The following is a 25018-nucleotide window of genomic DNA, read 5'->3' on the forward strand; positions in this document are numbered from 1 at the left end:
ATCGATCATACCAGACTTACACATGGTCAATTAATGGATTCATCACCTCAGCTAACCTGCCACTATTGCCAATCCCCACTAAGTATTCAACACATCCTTGTGGACTGCCATCATTATGATAAACGACGTCAAGACCTCAGAATGAAGAACGACAGATATTTTATCGAACCAGAGTCAAGTCAACACAGCGATCCAGTTCCTGAAGCTTGAAAATTTATCAAATAAAATTTAACTATTGTATACATGTTATAATGTAATTATTGTATCTATATAAATGAATTCACTGTGTACTGTACCTCGTGCTAATGGCCAAAGCTGTCTCAAGCACGCTAAATTAAATAAAAAAAAATATTAATTCAAATATTTTCTAAAATCTACTACAATTTTGCTAATTTAAAATACTGTTAAATTTCAACTTACCGCTCATGTCATAATATGAACTGACTTGTTACGGGGTTTTTCAAATGAGGAACAACCCCTTGTAACTGATTTTAAATAACGTTTCCCCCCACCATTCATTTCCATTTGAATACAGGTGGTATAACATACTACCAACTTTATCATATAAACTATTTTTGACAGATAGAAGATACAAACAGATTTTTGTTAGAATTTGAAAACTATTAATTTAAATTTATTTTGAATAAATTTCCAGTTATACAGTCACAATTCTCATTCAAATAAATTCATCTGATTGTTAGGAGTAGTTAAACCAAAGTATACTTTAGTTTAATTTCATCGATTATATACATCGACTTCTTTAATTTATTTTCTTTTTTAAACAGCTTTCTTACAAAGTATTTTGCTAACCGATAAAGTGAATACAAAAACACTAACAAAACAAAACCAATAGTTTTGCCTCACTAGACAAATAACTCTCAAATGATATTTTCTGAGTTTTTAATAATTATTTTATTACCAAATCGATTAGAGAAAGGTATTTGCTGCTGCTGCTCTCTTGTTCTTATTTGTTACCGATATTTTTATGAAGGAATTAAAACAAAAATAGGGATCTATTTACAAAATCTTATGATTTCTTTAATTTATTTTCATTTTTAAACAGCTTTCTTACAAAAAAATATTTTGCTAACCGATAAAATGAATACAAAAACACTAACAAAACAAAACCAATAAATGCTAAGACGTCTTGGCTTTTGTCGTATGGCCTTTGTCGGCCATGCAGCGTTCCCCCCTGGAGATTTTACTTAGTTACGTCATGACCTACTTATTTCCAAATTTTGGTGCACTATCTCGATCATGAGCGTCACAAAAAAATAAAAACCGCAACTTTTGACCCCTTATAACTACCCTCGTCCCCCCTCTGGTTTCCGGCTCTGGGGATTTTACTTAGTTATTTCATGGTCTACTAACTCCCAAATTTGTGTGCACTATCTCAATCACGAACGTCGCAAAAAATTCCTTATATTTTTTATATTCACCCCTACACCCACCCCTTTGTTGGCCACGCAGCGTTCCGCCCCTAAAGATTTTACTTAGGTACGTGATGACCTACTTCTTCCCAAATTTTGGTGCACTATCTCGATCATGTCTCGATCTCTATTTTGATGCTTATACTCCAGGCTGTGGGTGAAAAATAGGTCGATTTCAGGATATAATTCAGGAATTTTTGAAACCTATCAGGTGTTGTAAAGGACGATGCCAGGAATAACTTCTACTAAAATGTGACCAAAAATATTGTGAGCTTTTTTTTATTGCGATTTTCATTTGTTAAATTTGCAATTTTTAAAGATTTTTAATTTTGCAGCTTACGATATTGATTCTAGAGACAAACTTTTTAATAGAAAGTTGTAGTAAATTTAAAAACGTACAATTTGAGCTATAGTAAGTTTAATGTCGTTTATTGGTTATTGCAAAACAACCTGCGAAAGTTCCAAAATGGCCGTTTTTTACAATTGCGTTATTTATTGTACAAATAATTTTTTCATTTTTTAAAGCTTTAAAATGAAGGTCTTTCAATTCCAAACATAAAAAAATTGTAAGGCCGGATTAACGAATTTGTTGCTTAGATATTATAAATTGTTTATCCCAAGAGATCAAATGTCGAAGGCTATAACTTTTTGAAAAAAAAATCGTAGAGAATTGGTGAAACATCCCATCTCCTTCTAAAGAGTTATATTTTCATATTCTGATGTAAATAGATGCGTAAAACTTTTTTAAACCCCTAATTTTTGGGTTTGAAAATAAGGGGGCAAATTTCGTTATAAACATTTAGAGCTGAAGCGGCCCTGTACATCCTATGAGTTTTTAACTTACAGATTATTGTTGCTGAAGACGAAACGAAGATTTATAAAAAAATAAAAAATTTCTACGACCAACTGAAGCCGAGCTAAATGTTGGGTTTGAAAATAAGGGGGCAATTTCGTTATAAACATTTAGAGCTGAAGCGGCCCTGTACATTCTATGAATTTCTAACTTACAGATTATTGTTGCTGAAGACGAAACAAAGATTTATAAAAATTTTCTACAACCAACTGAAGCCGAGATAATTGTTTCTTTTTTCTTAAATCGTAGTGCCTTTATTTATAAAAATTAAGAAATTATTTTACAGTCATTGACTAAAGAAAGACTTATATTATCTTAAAATAAAAATTATTATAAAATATAGTTACATTTAATTATTAAAAATTATTTTTAAAATCGGTGCTTTTGCGAGCGGCCGAATTTTGCAAATCGCCCGGCTCGCTTCAAATCCGCGCGCTCGGAAAATTTTTACGTAACTTGTATTAAATTTTGACCAAAACCAATTTAATAATATTACCATTATAATATACAGTCCATTTACCACTGTATTTGTTTTTCTTGATAAACTTTTATATGTGAAATCTCATTTCTGAAGAAATAATATTACAAAAATGATACATATATATGAAATATATAACTATATTTTAAATTTTTTCATTGTTATATAAATATAATAATAATAGTGTTACTTCTTATTATACAATATAAAACTTTTTCTTCTTGTAGTGACTATCCGTTTTGGTGTTCATTTCTGAAGAAATAATATTACAAAAATGATACCTATATATGAAATATATAACTATATTTTTAATTTTTTCATTGTTATATAAATATAATAATAATAATGTTACTTCTTATTATACAATATAAAACTTTTTCTTCTTATAGTGACTATCCGTTTTGGATGTTGGCGACCACCAATGACTGTAAAATAATTTCTTAATTGTTATAAATAAAGGCACTACGATTTAAGAAAAAAGAAACAATTATCTCGGCTTCAGTTGGTTGTAAAACTTATTAATTTTTTTATAAATCTTCCTTTAGTCTTCAGCAACAATAATCTGTAAGTTAGAAACTCATAGGATGTACAGGGCCGCTTCAGCTCTAAGTGTTTATAACGAAATTTGCCCCCTTATTTTCAAACCCAACATTTAGCTCGGCTTCAGTTGGTCGTAGAAATTTTTTATTTTTTTTTATAAATCTTTGTTTCATCTTCAGCAACAATAATCTGTAAGTTAAAAACTCATAGGATGTACAGGGCCGCTTCAGCTCTAAGTGTTCATAAATAGGCCAAACCGGCAAACAGGTGTATGTTCTCAAAGAAATTGAAAGTGTGTAAAAAAATTTTAATAATCAGCTAAGTACTTTCAACATATAACGTGCCATCATCAGAGCTTCGTCCTCTTATAAATCCTTCATAGAAGAGCAATTGTTAAAATTCACATGATAAATCATGGATACTGGGCAAAAGCCACAGATATCGGGTATAAAACCCTTAAAATTAAAAGTTTATTACATCTAAATTCTATTTTAGTTTAAAATTACAACATAGCTGCGTCAAACCATACGAATGGTTTGACGCAGCCATGTTGTAATTTTAAACTTAAATAGAATTTATAGTTGATAAACTTTTAATTTTAAGGGTTTTATACCCGATATCTGTGGCTTTTGCCCAGTATCCATGATTTATCATGTGAATTTTAACAATTGTATATTATAATCGTAATATTATTAAATTGTTTTTGGTCAAAATTTAATACAAGTTATGGTAAAAATTTTCCGAAATGAAAGATTTATAAGAGGACGAAGCTCTGATGATGGCACGTTATGTGTTGAAAGTACTTAGCTGATTATTAAAATTTTTTTACACACTTTCAATTTCTTTGAGAACATACACCTGTTTGCCGGTTTGACCTATTTATATAGAAGTGTGTACAAGTCACACAGTCTGTTTCAATTCTAAGTGTTTATAATTAAATTACCCACACGTCTAAAGAGAAAGGTATTCGATCAGTGTGTCCTCCCAGTCTTGACGTACGGATCAGAAACACTTACCTTAACTAAAGCCTCGGCTACCAAACTAAGAGTCACGCAGAGAAGAATGGAGCGGTCAATGTTAGGAATAACTCTGCGAGACAAAATCAGAAACGAAGAAATCAGGAGAAGAACAAAGGTGACTGACGTCATCGAGAGGATAGCCAGGTTGAAGTGGAGATGGGCAGGACACGTAGCCAGAATGACAGATGGGCGATGGACGAAGAGGTTATTGGAATGGAGGCCAAGAGAAGACAAGAGAAGCGTCGGTCGACCGCCTACAAGATGGACTGACGACTTGAGAAAGGTAAATAAAAACTGGATGAGGGCGGCGCAGGATAGATGGGGTTGGAAACGAGGGGAGGAGGCCTATGTTCAGCAGTGGACTTTTGAGGCTGGATGATGATAACGAAATTTGCCCCCTTATTTTCAAACCCAAAAATTAGAGGTTTAAAAATGTTTTACGCATTTATTTACATCAAAATATGAAAATATAACTCTTTAGAAGGAGATTGGATGTTTCACCAACTCTCTACGATTTTCTTTCAAAAAGTTATAGCCTTCGACATTTGACCTCTTGGGATAAACAATTTATAATATCTAAGCAACAAATTCGTTAATCCGGCCTTACAACTTTTTTTATATTTGTAATTGAAAAATCTTCATTTTAAAGCTTTAAAAAATAAAAGAAAATATTTGTACAATAAATAACGCAATTGTAAAAAACGGCCATTTTGGACATTTCGCAGGCTGTTTTGCAATAACCAATAAACGAAATTAAACGTACTATAGCTCAAATTGTAGGTTTTTAAATTCACTACAACTTTCTATTAAAAAGTTTTTCTCTAAAATCAATATCCTAAGCTGCAAAATTAAAAAATTTTAAAAATTACAAATTTAACAAATGAAAATCGCAATAAAAAAATGCTCACAATATTTTTGGTCACATTTTAGTAGAAGTTATTTCTGGCATCGTTCTTTACAACACCTGATAGGTTTCAAAAATTCCTGAATTATATCACGTTTTTTCACCCACAGCATGGGGTATTATTAGGAAAAGCTACGACGATGGAAAGAGTACGTCGAGGAACTATTTCATGACCAGAGAGAAGCTAGTACATCCGTAGATAGCCAAACGGGAGATGTAGGCCCAGAGATAACCAAATCAGAGGTTAGTCAGGCAATAATCTCTATGAAAACCAATAAATCTGCTGGTCCAGATGAATTACCTAGCGAGCTGATAAAGTTGGTCAACGAGAAAAACCTGGACATAATAGTAGAATTGTTCAACGCTATCTATACTACAGGAATCATCCCTAGAGAAATGTTGACATCAGCATTTGTGTGTTTGCCAAAGAAAGTTTTTTTTTTTTTTTTTTTTTTTTTATTATTAACTCCATTGAGTACAACAATCTGCCCATTGGGCATTAAGCATTTGTTATGGTAAAAAATATAGACATGTAGAGAGTTACTCCAGTGAGTAACCTCTTTACAATTCTAAAACTAAAATTTTATCAGTCTGAATACACTTTTGATTACGTTCAGTTGGTTAAGTCGGACGGCAGTTGCCGTTTTAGTCTACGCACTTCAAAGACGTCCCGCACATTTAATTGTCTGGCAAACGCATTAGGATGCACTAACACTCGTTCAAAGTATTTAACACTAAAACGTTGTATGGCTTCTTTCACGGATTCTAGGGGGATGTCGTGTTGAATCACCTCGTTGGATACATAGTATGGCGCATTGACTATGGAACGCAGCACCTTGTTTTGAAATCTCTGTAAGATGTTTGTATTGGAGACGCTAGCAGTGCCCCATAGCTGAATCCCATAAGTCCATATGGGCTTGAGGATGGACTTGTAGAGTAAAATTTTGTTATCCAGAGATAGTTTGGAATTGCGTCCAATGAGCCAATACATATTTCTCAATTTAAGTCCAAGCTGTTTTCGTTTTGTAAAAATATGTTTTTTCCAAGTAAGGCGGCGGTCCAAGTGCATGCCAAGATATTTGGCGTCCTCGGATTGAGGAATTAGACAATTATCAATATATACAGGGGGGCATGTTTCTCTGCGTAGCGTGAATGTTACATGTAATGATTTAGTTCCATTAGATTTGATGCGCCATACTTTCATCCATTGCTGAATTCTCTTTAGGTTTGATTGAAGATTCCTTGATGCTGTTGTTGGATCTGTGTGGGATGCCAGGATAGCAGTGTCGTCTGCATACGTTGCAACTGTAGTTGTACTAGATGTTGGAATGTCCGCTGTGTATAAAAGATACAGAATTGGGCCGAGAACGCTGCCTTGTGGGATGCCTGAGTGAATGGGATATATCTTGGTGTGCTCGGTACCGTGCTTCACAAGGAAGTGTCTATTTTCTATGTAGGATTTTAAGAGCTGGAAGTGAGGATAGGGTAGGAGCTTCTTTAATTTTATTTGTAGCCCTTTGTGCCATACCTTGTCAAAAGCCTGAGATATGTCAAGGAAAGCAGCAGAACAGTATCTTTTGGAGTTAAAATCCTCGTTTATTTGGTTGACTAGCCTATGCACTTGTTCTATGGTTCCGTGTTTGTCTCGGAAACCGAATTGGTGTTCTGGAATTATTTTATTTTCGTCTATTATCGTTTTCAACCTTTTTACGTACATTTTTTCAAAGACTTTGCTAATCATAGGCAAAAGGCTTATAGGCCGGTATGAAGATGCATTTTCCGGTCTTTTTCCTGGTTTAAGGATCATTAGGATTTGTGCCACTTTCCATGAACTAGGGAAGTACTTTAGACGCAGAATTGCATTAAATATAAAGGTGATTAGTTTTATGCACTTATCCGAGACTTCTTTTAGAATCTTGCCAGAGATTAGGTCAAATCCAGGGGCTTTTTTGATGTTGATTTCATCTATTATTGTTTGTTTTACTTGGTTGACTGTAAATTTCGTGTGGGGCAGATCCATTTGAAACGGTGCTGTTAGGAATCTGGTTAGTTCTGTTTCTTCCTCTGTAGATACTGTAGAAGGGTATGGCGTAAATACTTTTTGAAGGTGCTTGCCAAAAAGATCAGCTTTTTCTTTGTCGTTCCTAGCCCAGGTGTTTGCCTCATCTTTGATTGGTGGGTTATGCTGTTGGGGCCGTTTGAGCTTTTTCGTGGCTTTCCAGAGTGAATAATCTGTAGCTTCAGTTGGTGTTAAATTTTCTAAATATTCTTGTATTCCATGGTTTTCTTCTTCATGGATTAATTCCTTTAATTCCTTTGTTGCTTTGTTAAGTTTTTTCTTATTTTCTGCCGTTCTTGACTGTTGCCAATTTTTACGTAATTGTCGTTTTTCTAAAATTTTTTGTTTAATTGTGGGAGACACATTATTTCTGTTTTGAGATGGTTCGTAGCTGGGAGTCGCGTACCATGCAGCAATTTGTATGCTTTCTGTTAGTTTATCTACAGCTGATTCAAGTTCGAGTTCATTTTTCAAGGACAGATTTAGTGAGATCAGGCTGTCTAGTTTTTCTCTAAATTGGGACCAGTTAGTCTTGGTGTTATGCAAAGTTGGTTGATGTTCTTTGTTTAAGATTTTTTCGGAGATTGTTATTATAAAGGGTGAGTGGTCTGATGATAAATCAAAGCATGATTCAGCTTTACATTTTTTGGTATCGATGCCTTTTGTGATGCAGAAGTCAACGACATCAGGTATTTTGTTTAAATCAGACGGCCAATAAGTTGGTTCGCCAGTAGAAATTTGTTGCAGGTTATTTTCTACCATTGCTTTAGCTAATTCTCTGCCTCTTGGAGTTGTTAGTCTAGAACCCCACATCGGATGTTTTGAATTATAATCTCCACCTGCAATGAATTTGTTCCCTAGAGTGTTAAAATATTTTAGGAAATGTTCTTTTTTAACGACATGTTTAGGTGGGCAGTATAAGGCAGATATTGTTATTGGGCCGTGTGCTTCCTCAATTGTTAAGCTGGTTGCTTGCAGGTAGTCTTTGTTATATTTTTCCATTTCGGAGTGTTTAATAGAATCACGTATAATCATGGCGCTTCCACCGTGAGCTCTACCGTCTGGGTGATTTGTATAATACAACTTGTAGTTGGGAATCCGCATGTAGTGTTTTTCTGTAAAGTGTGTCTCAGAAATTAATAATATATCAATATTTTGATTAAGTATGAATGTTTTGAGTTCTTTAGCCCGTTGATAAAGGCCATTTGCGTTCCAGACTACTATTTTATATTTAAGTTGTGAAGCCATTAAGCAATCTTATTGATGACAGTAGTAAGTAAATTGAGCATTGTGCCCATTTGCTCCATGAGTTTTTGCATCATTTCTTCCAGCTTGGCTAAGTTGTTATTAGGTTGGTTAGGTCCTGGTATTGTTTGGTTGTTATAGCTACACTGTGGTTGATTTTTGTTGACTATTTGAGCATAGGTTAAATCAGGTTGTATTTGTTGAGTATTATTTGTTTGGATATGCGGTTGCATGATTCTTTTCTCTCTGAGTGTAGGATATAGCTTCTGCTGTAGTTGAATGTGAACTTGGCATCCTCTATAGTTAGCCGGGTGGTCACCGTTACAATTGACACATTTTACTTTGTCATCACGTGATTTCCGAGGACAATCTTTTGTTTCGTGATTGCCTGTACATTTTACGCATCTGTGTACTTTGCGGCAGTATGTTTTGGTGTGTCCGTAGTCTTGGCATCTTGTACACTGGGGGATTGTTCTTTTCGTACGAGGAGGTTCGCATTTGATGATATTGTTTCCTAATTTTTCTATTTTATAAACCTCTTTGTTGTTTTCCTTCGATACGATATCAATGAAAAACATTGGCAAGGGGGTTTTTGATACATAATGTTTTATATTGTGAATGTTCACTGCTTCGTGGCCTTGTGCTGCTAGATTTGTCTTTATGTCATTAGTATCTGTACCATGATGCAGTCCTTTTATGACAAACCTGAATGTTTTCTCGCTTTTTGGCCTAAAAGTATGGTATTGAGTATTCCTTTTATCAAGTTCAGTGATCAATTTTTTAAAATGTTCGGCCTCAACGACTTGAACTTTTACTGTTTCATAACTAATGGTTTTAATAGTGTATTTATCTCCTGTGGTTTGTTTCAGTAGATCATGAATGTGTTGGACAACACCTACATTATATATGGTTATCGGTGGGGGCTTGGGTACATGTTTTGTATTGTTTTCTTGATCTTTTGCTTCGTCTTGGCTTTCTTCGTTTTCTTCTGTAAGCATACTATACGAGTTTTTTGTTTCTAGTGGCTTTTGCAGCCAATAATCACTTAATTTTGTTTGTTTCCTGGATATTTCCACTTCGGGACTTCTTATTCTTTTTTTATTTGTTACTTTCTCCCATTTATCTTCAGATTCAGAGTTAGGAGCTGCTTGTTCATTCATGTGTTGGACTACCTGTGGATTTTGTGGATTTTGATATACTAAGTGTTGGGGGAGAGGTAAAGGATTTGGTTGTGAAAGATATTGTGGGAAAATTGGTTGCATTTGAGTAGATGAGCCTGGCATTTGCTGATATATGGCCTGTTGATTTTGATCATGGTAACCCGTTTGGGGCTGTGACATTGACGTAGGAAAAAAATATTGTTGATAAGACATATTATTGTTATTCACCTGATATCCGGATTGATGAGTTGGCACACCATTTCATTTGATATCCCTTTTTAACTCCACTCCACTGGTATGAAATTGTTGGATATTTTCTTCAGTTATTATCACTAATTGCCTTATGATAACTAGCTCGATTCCAAAACACTTATTTACTTTTAAAATGTAAAAATGTAATTAAAAATAAAAACTGAATTTATTTATTTAAACAAGTTTACGGAGACGTTCAAATTACTGATATTAAAACATGTAGGTAATTAAAATCACATTTAAATAATCACATTTTGTACACAAATCGAAATTAACGTTTACAATATAAAATGTTTTAAAATATTCTGGACTGAATGCGACCGCCTTACTCGGAGGTTTGTGGTCGACTGCCAAAGAAAGTGAATGCCAAAGAATGCAGTGACTACCGAACCGTAAGCTTAATGTCACATACCTTGAAAATTCTATTGAAAATTATCTACGCCAGTATACACTCTAAACTGGAGCTGGATATTAGTGACACCCAATATCGGTTCTGCAATGGTATGCATACCAGAGAGGCATTTTTCTCATTCAACGTGCTGACACAGAGATGTTTGGATGTTAACCATCCTCTTTACGTCTGTTTTATAGACTACAATAAAGCATTTGATAAAGTAAAACATGATCGACTCATGGAAATCCTAAAAAAAGTAAAACCTAGATGAAAGAGATTTAAGACTCATAACACACCTCTATTACAATCAGCGAGCAATAGTAAGAATTAAAAAGGAAACATCTGAAGAAATGGAAATAAAGAGAGGAGTCAGGCAAGGCTGCATACTATCACCTCTATTATTTAACGCTTATTCTGAAGAGGTAATGCGAGAAACTCTGGAAGATGAAACAGTCGGCATAAGAGTAAATGGAGTCTTAGTTAACAACATCAGATATGCAGATGATACAGTAATAATAGCCGATAGTTTACAGACCTGCAAAGACTCATGAGTAAAATAGTAAAGTGTAGTAGGGAGTACGGACTCTCTCTCAATATCCAAAAGACGAAGTTTATGAAAATTAGTAAAAACAACCATAATACTAACGAAATCTTGATAGTAGAGGGCCAGCAGATCGAAAGAGTAAAAAAGTACACTTACCTAGGAACACTTATAACAGAAAAGAATGACTACACTACAGAAATAAAAGTCAGAATCGAAAAAGCATGTTCTAATTTTATAAAAATGAAAAACGTCCTATGTAGCAAAGATTTAACATTAGCTCTTAAAGTACGCCTAACAAAAGGTTACGTGTACAGTGTACTATATTATGGAGTGGAATCATGGACGTTAAATGTAGAGACAATGAGACGACTTAACGCCTTTGAAATGTGGACCTATAGAAGAATTATGAGGGTTTCCTGGGTAGATAGAGTTACGAACAATGAAATACTGAGAAGAATAGGTAAAGAGAAGGAAGTTGAACTTACAATAAAGAAAGAAAGCTACAGTATCTCGGACATGTGATGCGGGGCGAAAAGTATGGCATCCTACGACTCATCATGCAAGGAAAGATAGATGGCAAGCGAAGCATCGGAAGAAGACGAATTTCATGGATGAAGAACCTGAGAGAATGGTTTGGATGTAGCTCAAAACAACTATTTAGAGCTATTGCCTCAAAAATTAAAATAGCTATGATGATTACCAACCTCCGTAGCGGAGATGGCACCTGAAGAAGAAGAAGAAGGAAAATATGTTTTGGGTCCTAATGTAAAGGAAGTAGAAGTATTAAACTTGAAGGCTTTAGTTAAAACTGTTAGGCTCCTAACGTCGGGGCCCCCTCGCCTTGTGGGCCCTGCGGGCCTGTCAGCTACGCCACTGATTGCTGCTTTCTTGTTCTTGTTTGTTACCGATATTTTTATGAAGGAATTAAAACAAAAATTGAGATCTACATATTTACAAAATCTTACGATTTCTTTAATTTATTTTCTTTTTTAAACAGCTTTCTTACAAAGTATTTTGCTAACCGATAAAATGAATACAAAAACACTAACAAAACAAAACCAATAAATGCTAAGACGTCTAATAACCAGTATTGGTATAGTGGCATGTCCACTGCTGTGGTTCTCATGAATGGAGCTCCCTTATTGTTGACCACATAATTGATCCAATATAAAGCTGTATCCGTTGGGGATAAGGGTCGATCTTTGAATGTTTTTGATAGCAGTTGTGCTTTTCCGGCAAATCTATAAACAATGTGACAATATTAGTAAAAAAATATGCGAAATGTGACATTTTGGTTAATAAAGAAATTCCAATTAAGATAAAAAGAACACCTTCTCAGAACATTTGTGGTTTTCGGGTGTCTACTTCAGGTAGGAAGGTAACTTAACTTTGATATATGATTTATTTGATTGGTTGATTGTTTATAAAAATATTACTAGTTTCAAGTTGACTATTTTGTAGTAAACTTGTATCATTACTACTATTACTATCGGTTTACAGCGTTCTCTGACGCCTTCCGACATTCCTCTTCATTCTTCTTTGTGGTCTTCCACTTTTCCTTTTCCCTTGTGGTGTCCACGCCAAAATCTGTTTAGGGATCCTGTTATCTGGAGTTATCTGTACATGGCCGTATCAAATTAGTTGATTTGTTTTTATGTCACCAATTATTGTATGTGTGACTCCCATCATTTCTCCTATTCTCTCATTTGGTATCCGATCTGTTCTTTATTTGCCTGCTGCTCTTCTCCAAAAGTCCATTTCTGTTACTAGTAACATTTTCTCTTATTTTAGTTTCAGTGGCCACTTCACTGCCTTATTATGTGATTACAGTTTTAAGTATGGTATTGTATATGAGCTGTTTAGATAAAACAATATCGCTTTAGATATTGTTTGGTCCCACAGAATGCCGCCTATCATGGATATGGCTTTTCTACCCTGTATGTTTCTGTCTTTTACAGCAGCATCGAGTGTTCCATCTTGAGTTATCTTCATGCCCAGGTACTTGTATTCATGACAGTGTTTAATTTACAGCCCATCGTCTAATGCAATGGACTGCTTTGTTCCTCCAATAGACATGGCTTCAGTTTTCTTAATAATTGATGGATTCGACCATTACTTGATGGAAGTTCATTTTATTTAACAATAAAACACTGAAAACGTTTGTTTTCTATACTTCCACAAAATTTATTACAACTAAGTGACTGCAGCTGTTTCGGCAGAGTGCCTTTCTCAAGTGATATAGAGTTTACAATGTGTTTGCCTTTTTAAGTCTTTAACTGAAGAGGTTGAGGAGTGGGGAGCTGTTTGTCTCGAGTTGGTCATTCAGAATTATATCTGTATTTTTCAATTTATTAATTTCCATAGATTCTAAAAAAGATAGCTTAAGGCCTTTATTTTAAATTTGCAGAATTTGAAACTCTTCATTGAAAGAATGATTATGATCTAAAATGTGAAGTGCGTATGTAGAAGTGTCTGTTTTTCTATTGTTGAAAGCCCTTTTGTGTTCTGCTATCCGTTTGTCAAAGGTTCTGCCAGTTTGACCGATGTAAGTTTTCGGACAGTCCCCACAAGTTAGTTTGTACACACCACTCTGTAGTTGCTTTCTCTTTCTAGTCCAGAGAAATAAGGTTTTTCTCGTGACACATCCCCCTCCAGGCCGAAACCAAATTTTTTGAGTAGTGTGGACATCTATATTATTAACCTATATGTTTCCTGCAGCCGATTTTGATGATATACATAGTTATAAACAAATGAAGATCGAAAAACGGTAAATTATCGCTTTTTTCGTCTATTACCAAAAAGTTAAGAACTTTAAACAAATTTCAGAGTAAGGAACTCATAAATCGTATAAAAAACATCAATATGGCATTCGCTGAATATGTCCAACCTTATTGGTTGCTTAGAAAATTGCAAAATAAATCATAAATATTGAGCTTTTATAAATATTAGTAACTTAGGTAAAAATTAACTTAGAATCTTCTTATTACACGGAATGCCGAGACTTTTTGTACTTAAATTATATTTTAAATTTCAAAGCAATTGGTCAAATAGTTTAAAAGTTATTTAATTTATTTTTCCCAAATTCATTTTTTTTGCAACACTATAAGTCAGAAAATTATGAAGTTACAATAATACTTCTGACAGTTTATGAAAGAAGAACATTTATACTATTACCCTAATTAAAAATAAATGACAAAAAATAATTTTAAACAGTGTAAAATTATTTTGCAAATACATGTCCATTCTTTGCTTACTTATAAACAATTAGAATAACTTTTTAACCGTTACCCGTAGAAAAATTATTTTTTCATATTTAGAAAGACTGAATTTTTATACACATTTAGAAAGAAAAACAGCTGTTCTAGGACATTTAGGGACAAAGTTAGCCCCCCCATTTTTTTAATTCACATGTTTTTGCAAAATTATTTTGCAATATCTATAATTATTTTTTGTCATTTTTTTTAAATTAAATTAATACTGTAAATTTTCTTCTTTCATAAACTATCCAAAATATTATTGTAACTTCATCATTTTCTGACTTACAGTGTTGCAAAAAAATTTAATTTTGGATAAACAAATTAAATAACTTTTAAACTATTTGACCAGTTGCTTTGGAATTTAGGGTATAATTTAAGCACCATAAGTCTCAGCATTCCATGTAATAAGAAGGTTGTAAGTTAATTTTTACATAAGTTATGAATATTTATAAAAACTCAAAATTTATGATTTATTTGGCAATTTTCTAAGTAACCAATAAGGATAGACATATTCAGCGAACGCCATATTGAAGTCTTTTATACGGTTTATGAGTTTCTTACTCTCAAATTTGTTTAAAATACTTAACTTTTTGGTTATAGACGAAAAAAGCGAAAATTTACCGATTTTTGATCTTCATTTGTTTATAACTATGTATATCATCAAAATCGGCTGCAGGAAACGTATAGGTTATTATTATAGATGACCATATTACTCGAAAAATTTGGTTTCAGCCTGGAGGGGGATGGGTCACCAATACGATATTTTTTTTCCTTATTTCTCTGAACTATTCGGCTTTTATTGTTCTTAATATATTTGCTTAAGTTGTTGTTAATTCTGAAAGCTGGTGTTATTCCTTTCTTTTTTATGTATCTAGCTATTTTTGTTGTTATCTTGCCAGTATATGTGAGAGAGTAGAAAGTACTGGGTTCTTTCTGTGGTGGTGGATACACTAATTTCAGGGGGATGATGAATTGTGTATGGTTGTGTCAGTATGGGTAGGTTTATGATATACGGAGAACTCATGTTTGTTGTGTAGTCTGGTAGTTGTAATACATTTTGTGGAAGTATAGAAAACAAACGTTTTCAGTTTTCTTAATGTTGACTTCGAGGCCCCATTTGCTATATTCTTCTATTAGCTTCCGCGTCGTCAACTCAAGTCATCATCATCTTGGTCAATCAGAATTTGATCATTAGTGAAACATAAAGTGTATAATGTTGTCTCGGCATTGAGAGAGATTCCCATGCCATTACATTTTCTTTTCCACAGCTTGAGTGCTTGTTCCAGATAAGTTTTGAAAAGGATAGGCGAAATACAGGAACCCTGCTTCAATCTTTCGTGCCCGTAAATACCTCAGACAACCTTGATCTAGTTATAATGTTGCAGTCGTCTCATTATACAGACTTTGGACTGCTTTGATAAGACCATGTTTAATGTTGGTCTGCTGTAGGATTGACCATAGTTTGCTGATGGTCACACTGTCATATGCTTTTTGTAACGTACACCAGGTCATATGCTCTACGTACACCAGGTGAACTTCTTTATTGACGGCTGTTTTCTTCTCAATAAGTTGCGTAATAGAGTACAGGTGGACCGCCCAACTCTAAAGTTAGTTTGCTTCTCTGCTTCGTAAGAAAATAAATAATCTGATAAGAAATACTTACTCGGCACTCAACAGTTTCTTAAGAGACTCCGTGACAACTTCCTCTGTGATTTCACTTAACATAAATAATACTCCTCCTTCGCGTTTTTGTACTGCTGCAGCATTAGTAAACTGATCTCCAAATTGGGGTAACATTAACATAGGTTTTCCATAATAAACACTTTCCATGACACCTAACAAACCTCCGTGGCTAATGAATACTTTTACGTTTGGATGACCTAGAACAAAAAATTCATGAGTAAAATATTGACAAAAAATTATTATTATTATTAGAGCATTCTAAAAAGTTCCGTCTGTTTCAACTACTGCATTTTCTACTTGTTAATTCAACATTATCATCAATGACGTTACAACTCTTCGTACTTCGTGAATCTTTGCCGCGTTTACTATTGCCTTCTATGTTTGTCGATCCTGTGCCACTAATTCCCATTGTCTCACTCCCATTTTCTCCACATCTTCTTTGACTGCATCTTTCCACCTTTTTCTAGGCCGTCCTATAGACCTTCTTCCGTCTGGCCTTTCCCAGAACACATTGTTTATAAGGCGATTGTCGTTACTGCGTATCACATGCCCTGCCCATCTATTGGCCTTTATATATCTGACTAGATTTTTCTTTCCGAATAGAGATTCTAACTCGTTATTCGTTTGTCACGCTGTCTCTGCAAGGGCCATATATCATTCGAAGGATTTTACGTTCCCACAACAGCAATTTACTATTTTCTTCTCTTTTTGTTAGCGTCCATGTTTCGCTTCCATACGCGACTTCTGGTCTTATATATCTTACATATATCTGGATTTTTGCACCTCGTGAAAGAAATTTTGACTTCATTAGATGTTGCATGGCAACGAAAGATCTGTTTCATGCCATTATTCGTTTCAACTTCTTGCTCTATTTTGCTGTCATTTGTGATTGTTGCTCCGAAATATTTAAATTCTTTAACCACTTCGAAGTTATGATCGTTTATAATAATGCTTTGCCTTATTCGCCATCGTTCTTGTTTTGAGACGACCATGTATTTTGTTTTGCATTCATTTATTTTTAGACCGATGTTTAATGCAGCTTCTTTAAAGCTCGAAAAAATATCCTTATATTAATGTTGATTGTGCTACTGCGCCTACGTCATCGGCAAAGACGAGTATGATTTTTGCTCTCCGAGCAGTTATGTCTGGTTTGATTTTAGTTAATTACATTGTCTTAAGCTTTTTGTAATTTTTATTTTTATTTAACGTAAAGGCGATGTCGACACGATGTTAGGCTAGCTTGAGATATTATTATTGTAAATAAGTTGTTATGATTTAGTCATCGAAAATGTGGATTCAAAATATCATGTACCTATTTCAACAAGAAACACAGTTTTATTTAATTTGAACCAAAAAGGCACACGATCCCAACTGTCAAAATATTTATTTATGACAATTTAATCTTTTAACTTTTTTTACTGCTCAGTATTATCGTATTAACTCACATTGTATTACTTGCAATTAAAAGAAACTAATATACTTACATAGAATATCCTTTTGAGGAGCCCATCTGACATTATATACATTATCCGGCTTGTTTTTCATCTCACCTTCCCATTTCCAAATAACCTTTTGCGGTAACTTCGAAAAAGCCTTAAAAAATGCTTGCTTCTTTGATTCCGGAAAACTGTCTCCTTGAATAGTAGATCCCATGCTCATGTAAATGACTCCATGTGGTGCTGACTTAAGAATATCGTCAATGTCCTGGAAAAAGTTATTTTTATAATATCGGCATCTTAAATTGAATCAACACAAAACGGGCTCTGTGAGAAGAAATCACAAACTAATTATTCTAGGTTCTTATGCTTATGCTAGGTATTATAGTCAGGGGCGTAGCTACCGCCGTATCAGCCGTATCAATTATACGGGGCCCCCGACATTCAAGGGCCCCATCGCGGCATTCGAAAAAAATTCCATTTACAAAGATTGAACTAAATATTTTACAATTATTTCACTATTAAAACGCTTTGAAACAGTGTATGTTGTTTGGATATCAACATTTTGGTGTAGTGGATTCTTTATATATACCTATATAAATCATATCTATCTATTACCTATTCTCTGCCCCATAAGAACAGAGCTTTATTGTTTTCAAGGTACCTCTCATTGTCAATTCCGTTGGCTGTGTGTGAGTTATTGTATAATAATGTATATTGAAGAATGCCGAATTGCAATTTTTGTAATCGCTTTATCTTTGAATACATATTTGAAACAGTATGTATTGTTCGGGTATATTATGTATGTTTGTATAATCTGTTCTTTATCTATAATTGTATTTATGTATATCTACATTTCTCCAAGAAATTAACGTACCACCTTAAAAATTGGTCATTTTTTATGTCTCATATTTCCTAAACCTCTTTTCCGATTTAAGTGATTTTTTTAAATGTTATAGTCGTATTTTTGAATAATATCGTTGTAATAATATTGTTGCTAGACAGGTAAATTGTCATTGTATACCGGGTGTACCAGTCAAACAGTAATTTTTTCTCAAAGTTCACCACACCCTGTGGAATATTCTTGCATTTATAAAATACTGAAATTAAAACCCAACTATAGCCTCATGTGTTCTTAACATTCTGTTTTTCGATTCATTCGCTTATGTTGGATAGTAAAAAAGTTGGGTAGTACTTTAACAACTAGCCTTATTTTTCATCAATACAGGGTGTTTTTAAATAAGTATGGCAAACTTTAAGGGCTAATTCTGCATGAATAAATAATGACAGTTTGCTTTATAAACGTATGTCCGAGATAGGGGGTGTTGATATTTTTCTTACAAACTGACGATTTATTTATTACTCTAAAACAGGTTGATATATGCAAATGAAATTTGGTGGGTTTTAACAGAATTTCATGTTTACCATTGGTGCACACATGGGTCATATTAACCGTATGCGCGCCAATGATGAATAGGTATTAAATTCCTAATTGTATATCAAAAACGCACAATAACTACCTCTTAAAACACACCAAATTTTACTTGCATATTTTAACCAGTTTTAGGACAATAAATAAATCGTCAGATTGTAAGAAAAATTTTAATAACCCTATCTCGGAGACGAAGCATTTGCACACTAGCAGGTTTATAAAGCAAACGCAGACTGTCATTATTTTTTCATGCAGAATTACCCCTTAGAGTTTGCCATACTTATTTAAAAACACTCTGTATTGACGAAAAATACGGCTGGTTGTTAAAGTACCTAACTTTTTTATTATCCAAAATAAGAATGAATGAACCAAAAGCGAATGAATAAAACAACAGAATGTTGGCTATAATAGCCTAATAAAATAAAAAAATCAAAATGTAATTCCGTACTAAATACAGGTTGGAACTAAATTTTTACCAAAGTTTCTCTCTCTCTTGTCGTTTTCCCATTACTGAGGGATCGTGATTTCCCCCAATATCCCTAACAATGTTTCTCCGTTGGTCTCTTCAACCGCTCTAAGAACTTCGCAGAATGAGTTTCCAGCTGAATTCTATTTGGTCGGACCATCTTGTTGGTGATCTTCCTCTTGATCTTCTCCCGGAACGTTTCCAGAAACAAATTAATTTCTATCAAACTGTCGTCACTTCTGCGATCCACGTGACCAAAGAATTGCAGAATTCGTTGCAGACATATTGTGGACAGTCTTTTATCAAAGTTTAGGTGAATACAAAAGATATTTTCAAAGAGATCACTGTTTAAATAATTAAAAAGGGGTCATTTTTGCACAATATTTACTTTTTTCACTTCTCTGCAGTAATTCACGCTTGTATGAAGGTCTATACCTTTTTTTTCTACAACGTTGAAGAATAAAGCTTTCACTTAAGATTTACTAAATTAAATTTGACCCCTATTTATTTAAATAACTATATTCAAAATTTAAAACACAAATAAAATATGCACCATAAAATATTTTGTTTTATACGAGAAGCTCATGTTACCCGTATAAAGCAAAAAAAAATGGTCGAAATATATTTAACAATTTATGAGATAATGAATTTTTTAACCCCAGCGACGTTATTTAAAAAAGAAATAATAAACAAATTAGAACAATTTTTAAATGCCAATTTAAGGGGGGAGTTTAATTAATATATACATAAAAATAAAAATAGTGAGATCTTTTGCAGGTTTAAATTCTTTTGGCAACAACCGCGTTTTTGCAATTGAAAATATAGTAACATTTAATAAACAAATTCAATATCTCATAAATTATTAAATATATTTCGACCAATTTTTTTTTGCTTAATACTGGAAAATAGCGCAACTTCTCCTATAAAACAAAATATTTTATAGTGCTTATTATTTAAATCGCAAAGACTATTTTTTTGCAAATTTGTTTTTAAAGTTTTGTATACAATTCTTTAAATAAATAGGGAGTCAAATTGAATTTGGTAAGTCTTAGGTGAAAGACTTACCCTTCAGCTTTGCAGAAAAATATTCTAAACACCTTCATTAAAACGTGAATTACCTCAGCAGTTAAAAGTAAATATGGTGCAAAAATGACCCTTTTTTAATTATTTAAACAATGATCCCCTTATATGATTTGGATACTTTCTTGGAAATAGCTTTTGTACTCACCTAAACTTTGATAAAAAATTTGTTCCAACCTGTACGAATTTACATTTTGATTTACATGTAGTGTAATTTTATTTTACTAGACTAGACTATAATTATGTAGTCGGGTTTTAATTTCAGCATTTTACAAATGCTAAAATATTCCACAGGGTAACGCGAACTTTAAGAGAAAAAATCACAGTTTGATTGGTACACCCGGTATATAATATTATTACAACGACATTGTTAAAGAATAAGGCTATAACACATTAAAAAATCACTTAAATCATACAACGGGTTCAGGAAATTCGAGACATCAAAAATGACCAAATTTTAGGTGGTACATAGGTACGTTAATTTCTTGGAGAAGTGTATTTGCCTGTCGCTTGCCGTTATACCATAACAACAGAGCTTCTTTGTTTAAGCTCATTTGCAATGCCCATTCATCCTTGGATTGAAAAAGCTGAATCTGTTTTCAAACAATGAGTCTCGACAATTCAAATCTATTTTTCGACTTTGGTTAATTAAAATTGATTAGGTTTATTATTATTATCTATATTTGGGTGTTTTGTGTGTTTTGTTTTATTTCATTATCTTTTATTTTGTACTAATATTGACGATTTATGTAATTTCGGTAAACTATATTTGTTTTTATTTTTTTCCCCACTTTTTGTAAGCTTTGTCCATAAAATTGTAAAATTTTCAGTAACAATAAAGCATATTTCTATTCGATTCTATACAAGCGTTTTTGCTTCTTTTGTCGCGGGGGAAAAGGGCCCCGCGACAAACTTTGATATGGGGCCCCCATGGGGCTACCTACGCCACTGATTATAGTATTTATATTTAGAGTAATTCTCATGTATAAGCTATTCCAATGTCACAATTTGTCAATACCAAGAAAAATTAGAAATCCACACAATTAGGAACCACAATCATGAACTCATTAATATAAATAAAACATCTTAGCAAAAATATTTTCCACTTAATTATTTGGTTCCAGATGTTCTTTAACATAAATGGATCCATTATTCGCTAATCAATTCAACTTCATTTGAATTCTGAATAGATGGCTGCATACATTTTGGCTATTTCTCTATTTGCATTATAAAAATCATTTTATACTCTACCTACATCTTACATAATCAAGGTACTTAAATGTAATTATAGCCACAACTTTGTTGATGTTTGTTATTACTGTGGAAAATTTAAAAAAATATATCTTTTATTACAATTAGTTGGCTTTGATAATACAGGGTAACTTCTACGTCACGTTGTCGGTTTGCTTTTTGACACCTTTCAGAAACATCACTCATTTTGCATTTAGTTGCCATTAAGTCATTGGAATGTAAACAACTCAATTTGGATCCCACGTGTTGGGAAATTCAATACATTATCTTAGGGCATTATCCTAGTTGCCATGTGACCATCATAAGGCATTTTATTAAAGTATACACTTTTAACGCATCTAGGTTATATTTAAAGGGTTTTTATCCGGATATTTTTCTTTGGTGGCTCAGCTAGCATCCAGTTTGTAAGTAAAACCAACTTGCTCTAACCTTATTCAAAATTTAAATACCAACTTTACATTCATTAAATCGGTTATAGTTATTTTTAGATCTAACACTGATGATGATTTTTTATAAAAATCGAAAACTTTTTGTTGTAATGTAGCCCTTTAAAGGGATTTTAATAAAATTTTATACTTTTTACAAAGGATTTTTTCCAATTTTTTTTAGAAAAATTAGGTTACTACGGTGTTATATCTTTCCTATACTGTTGTAAGGAGTTAAATCGCGGACTCTCACAGAGTCCTGACACTACCTGCAAGAAAATTGAGACATTCGAAATGTAGATTTATCGTCGAATCCTGAAGATATCTTACTCAACATTACTAATCAGGGTGTTTTATTAAGAATGCAAAAAGAGAAAATTCGTTAACCACAATAAAAACAGCAAAAATCGAATACCTCGGTCACATCGTGAGAAACAGCAAGAGATATGGACTGCTGCAACAAATTTTACAAGCAAAAGTAGAAGTGCAATGAGGACTAGGAAAGCGAAGTATTTCCTGGCTCTCTCGTATATAATTTACAGGACAAAAACACGTTGGGTGTTTGGTAAAGAATGGGCCATAACTTAACCTTAGATTCCTGATCTAGGTCGATTTAAGCTAACTTACCTTAGTACAAAAGTTGATAACAACCGAAATACAGGATACAGGGTGTCAAAGTTAAACTTTTATTTTATTTTTCCTTGAATATTTCCTGACAGCCATGGGATAACAACACGAAATTTTGTAAGCGGTGGTTTTTTGGTATGAGAAATCTAAATTCGTCCCAAAAATGATGCATTATCCAGAGGGCGCCTTTCAGCGCTCATTTAATACGTTAAATTTTTTTATCCTCCACTCTACATACTTTTTGAATCAAAATTTGTATTCTCTTAATATTTTTACTTAAAAAAGGTATACTAAAGTCATCTTGCTAAACTCAACTGTTTTCGAGATAAACGAATTTTAAATCTGCGATACAACATAATTTTTTGCATAATATCATTTTAGTTAGACCCGAAAAATAAACTTGAAACCATAATAATTGTGCAGTTCTCATATTTATGTCATTGCATCACAAATTCCATTTGAAGAAATTGACGATACATTTTTGTAAATTTTTATGGTTTTAAATGATTTTTCGGGTGTAACTACAATGATATGCAAAAAATTATGTTGCCTCGCAGATTTAAAATGTGTTTATCTCGAAAACGGTTGAGCTTAGCGAGATATATAATGTAGTATACCTTTTTTAAGTAAAAATATTAAGAGAATAAAAGTGTTCATTCAAAAAGTATGTAGAGTGGGCAATAAAAAAAATGAACCTATTAAATGAGCGCTGAAAGACGTATGTGGCGCCTCTGGGTAATGCATAATTTTTGATGGCGAATTTAGATTTCTCGTCCCAAAAAAACCCCACTTACCAAATTTCGTGTTATTATCCCATGCCTGTTAGGAAATATTCAAGAATAATTATTTATATTTAAATATTTCAAGAATAAATAAAATAAAGTTTAACTTTGAGACCCTGTATTTAAATTATTATCAACTTTCGTACTAAGGTAAGTTTGCTTAAATCGACCTCTTTTAACGTCCAGAATCTAAGGTTAAGCTATGGCCCATTCTTTACCAAACACCCTGTATATGTTAACTAGGTACCCATAAAACACTTATTTTCAATAACCAGCTCTACTTATTTACCGCTTTTTTGCTACGAAAAAAATTTTTTAACGGGGGTATAAATAAAATACGGGGGTACATACCTCAATTTAATTTATGCACCGATGACATGATATCTAAAATCTAGTGTTATTTGCGTGATCCGGTTATACGCTGTGAGCTCGTACGTAGAGGGGATATTTACAAATTCGCGAGCGCCAGTAGTGACAAGTCTGTAAACCTTTACCGGAAATTTGACATAAATGTCAAAGTAATTTAAAATTAAAATTAAAAACAATAATTATAAAAAATATTAGTTGGTCAAAGCTGTGGTATATATTTTTACCTTAAATATACTTACGTTTTAAATACTGAATTGAAGTATTTTTAATGTTCTATTAATCTTGTTCTGAAGCTATTTTCTTGTGGCATTTTTATAATCAAGTATATTCAAATGGGAAATAAGCCACAATTTTACCTTAAAATGATTTTATTAACGTTTCGACGCCCAAGTCGGGTGTCGTTGTCAAAATACAAAAAAAAAAAATTTTGTATTTTGACAACGACACCCGACTTGGGCGTCGAAACGTTAATAAAATCATTTTAAGGTAAAATTGTGGATTATTTCCCATTTGAATATACTTGATTCTATTAATCTATTAACCTATTAATCTATTAATCTTAGCGCCACCTACACGATAATTGTGAAAGTATCCGAAGTAAGAAATTAATATTTCATCAATAGAACGTCAAAATGATTAGCAAAATCTTAAAAAAATCGATTACAATTTAATTACTTTTTTGCGTTGTAAATATTAAGCGATAACAATTAAATAATAAATTTAAAAATTACCGGTGAAAGTTACCCATATTAAGCTGCACCCCCCACCATCGCGAATAAAGTTCGGACTAGGCAAAAAATTTAGTGCTATTTATGTGCTAATTAGTTGCTCTATTCCGAATTTTGTTGCTCAAACCGTTTACCAGGAAATCGCGTTGAAAGTGGGGGGGTGCAGGTTAATGTAAAGCTGCACCCACCCACACCGAAAAAAGCTCAAACTTCTTGATTTTTTTGGTGATAAATTTAGTGCTATTTATGTGCTAATTAGTTGCTCTATTCCGAATTTTGTTGCTCAAACCGTTTACCAGGAAATCGCGTTGAAAGTGGGGGGGTGCAGGTTAATGTAAAGCTGCACCCACCCACACCGAAAAAAGCTCAAACTTCTTGATTTTTTTTGGTGATAAATTTAGTGCTATTTATGTGCTAATTAGTTGCTCTATTCCGAATTTTGTTGCTCAAACCGTTTACCAGGAAATCGCGTTGAAAATGGGGGGGTGCAGGTTAATGGAAAGCTGCACCCATCCACACCGAAAAAAGCTCAAACTTCTTGATTTTTTTGGTGATAAATTTAGTGCTATTTATGTGCTAATTAGTTGCTCTAATCCGAATTTTG

The 25018-nt window shown here is 33.3% G+C and overlaps 1 protein-coding gene across 1 annotated transcript in view; it reads right to left on the reverse strand.

Moving 5' to 3' along the window:
• Positions 1 to 11814: 11814 nt before the first annotated feature.
• Positions 11815 to 25018, reverse strand: part of LOC114330254 (UDP-glycosyltransferase UGT5) — a 76806-nt gene continuing 63602 nt past the window's right edge. Inside the window, exons 4-6 of the mRNA XM_028279578.2 lie at positions 17303 to 17522; positions 15799 to 16015; positions 11815 to 12119 (exon numbers count right to left, since the gene is read on the reverse strand). Of these exons, the coding sequence (XP_028135379.2) occupies positions 11840 to 12119; positions 15799 to 16015; positions 17303 to 17522 (717 nt within the window). The 3' untranslated portion in view covers positions 11815 to 11839. The remainder of the gene's footprint in view (positions 12120 to 15798; positions 16016 to 17302; positions 17523 to 25018) is intronic.

The sequence above is a fragment of the Diabrotica virgifera genome, chromosome 4 (genome assembly GCF_917563875.1).
Source record: "Diabrotica virgifera virgifera chromosome 4, PGI_DIABVI_V3a".
NCBI lineage: Eukaryota > Metazoa > Arthropoda > Insecta > Coleoptera > Chrysomelidae > Diabrotica > Diabrotica virgifera.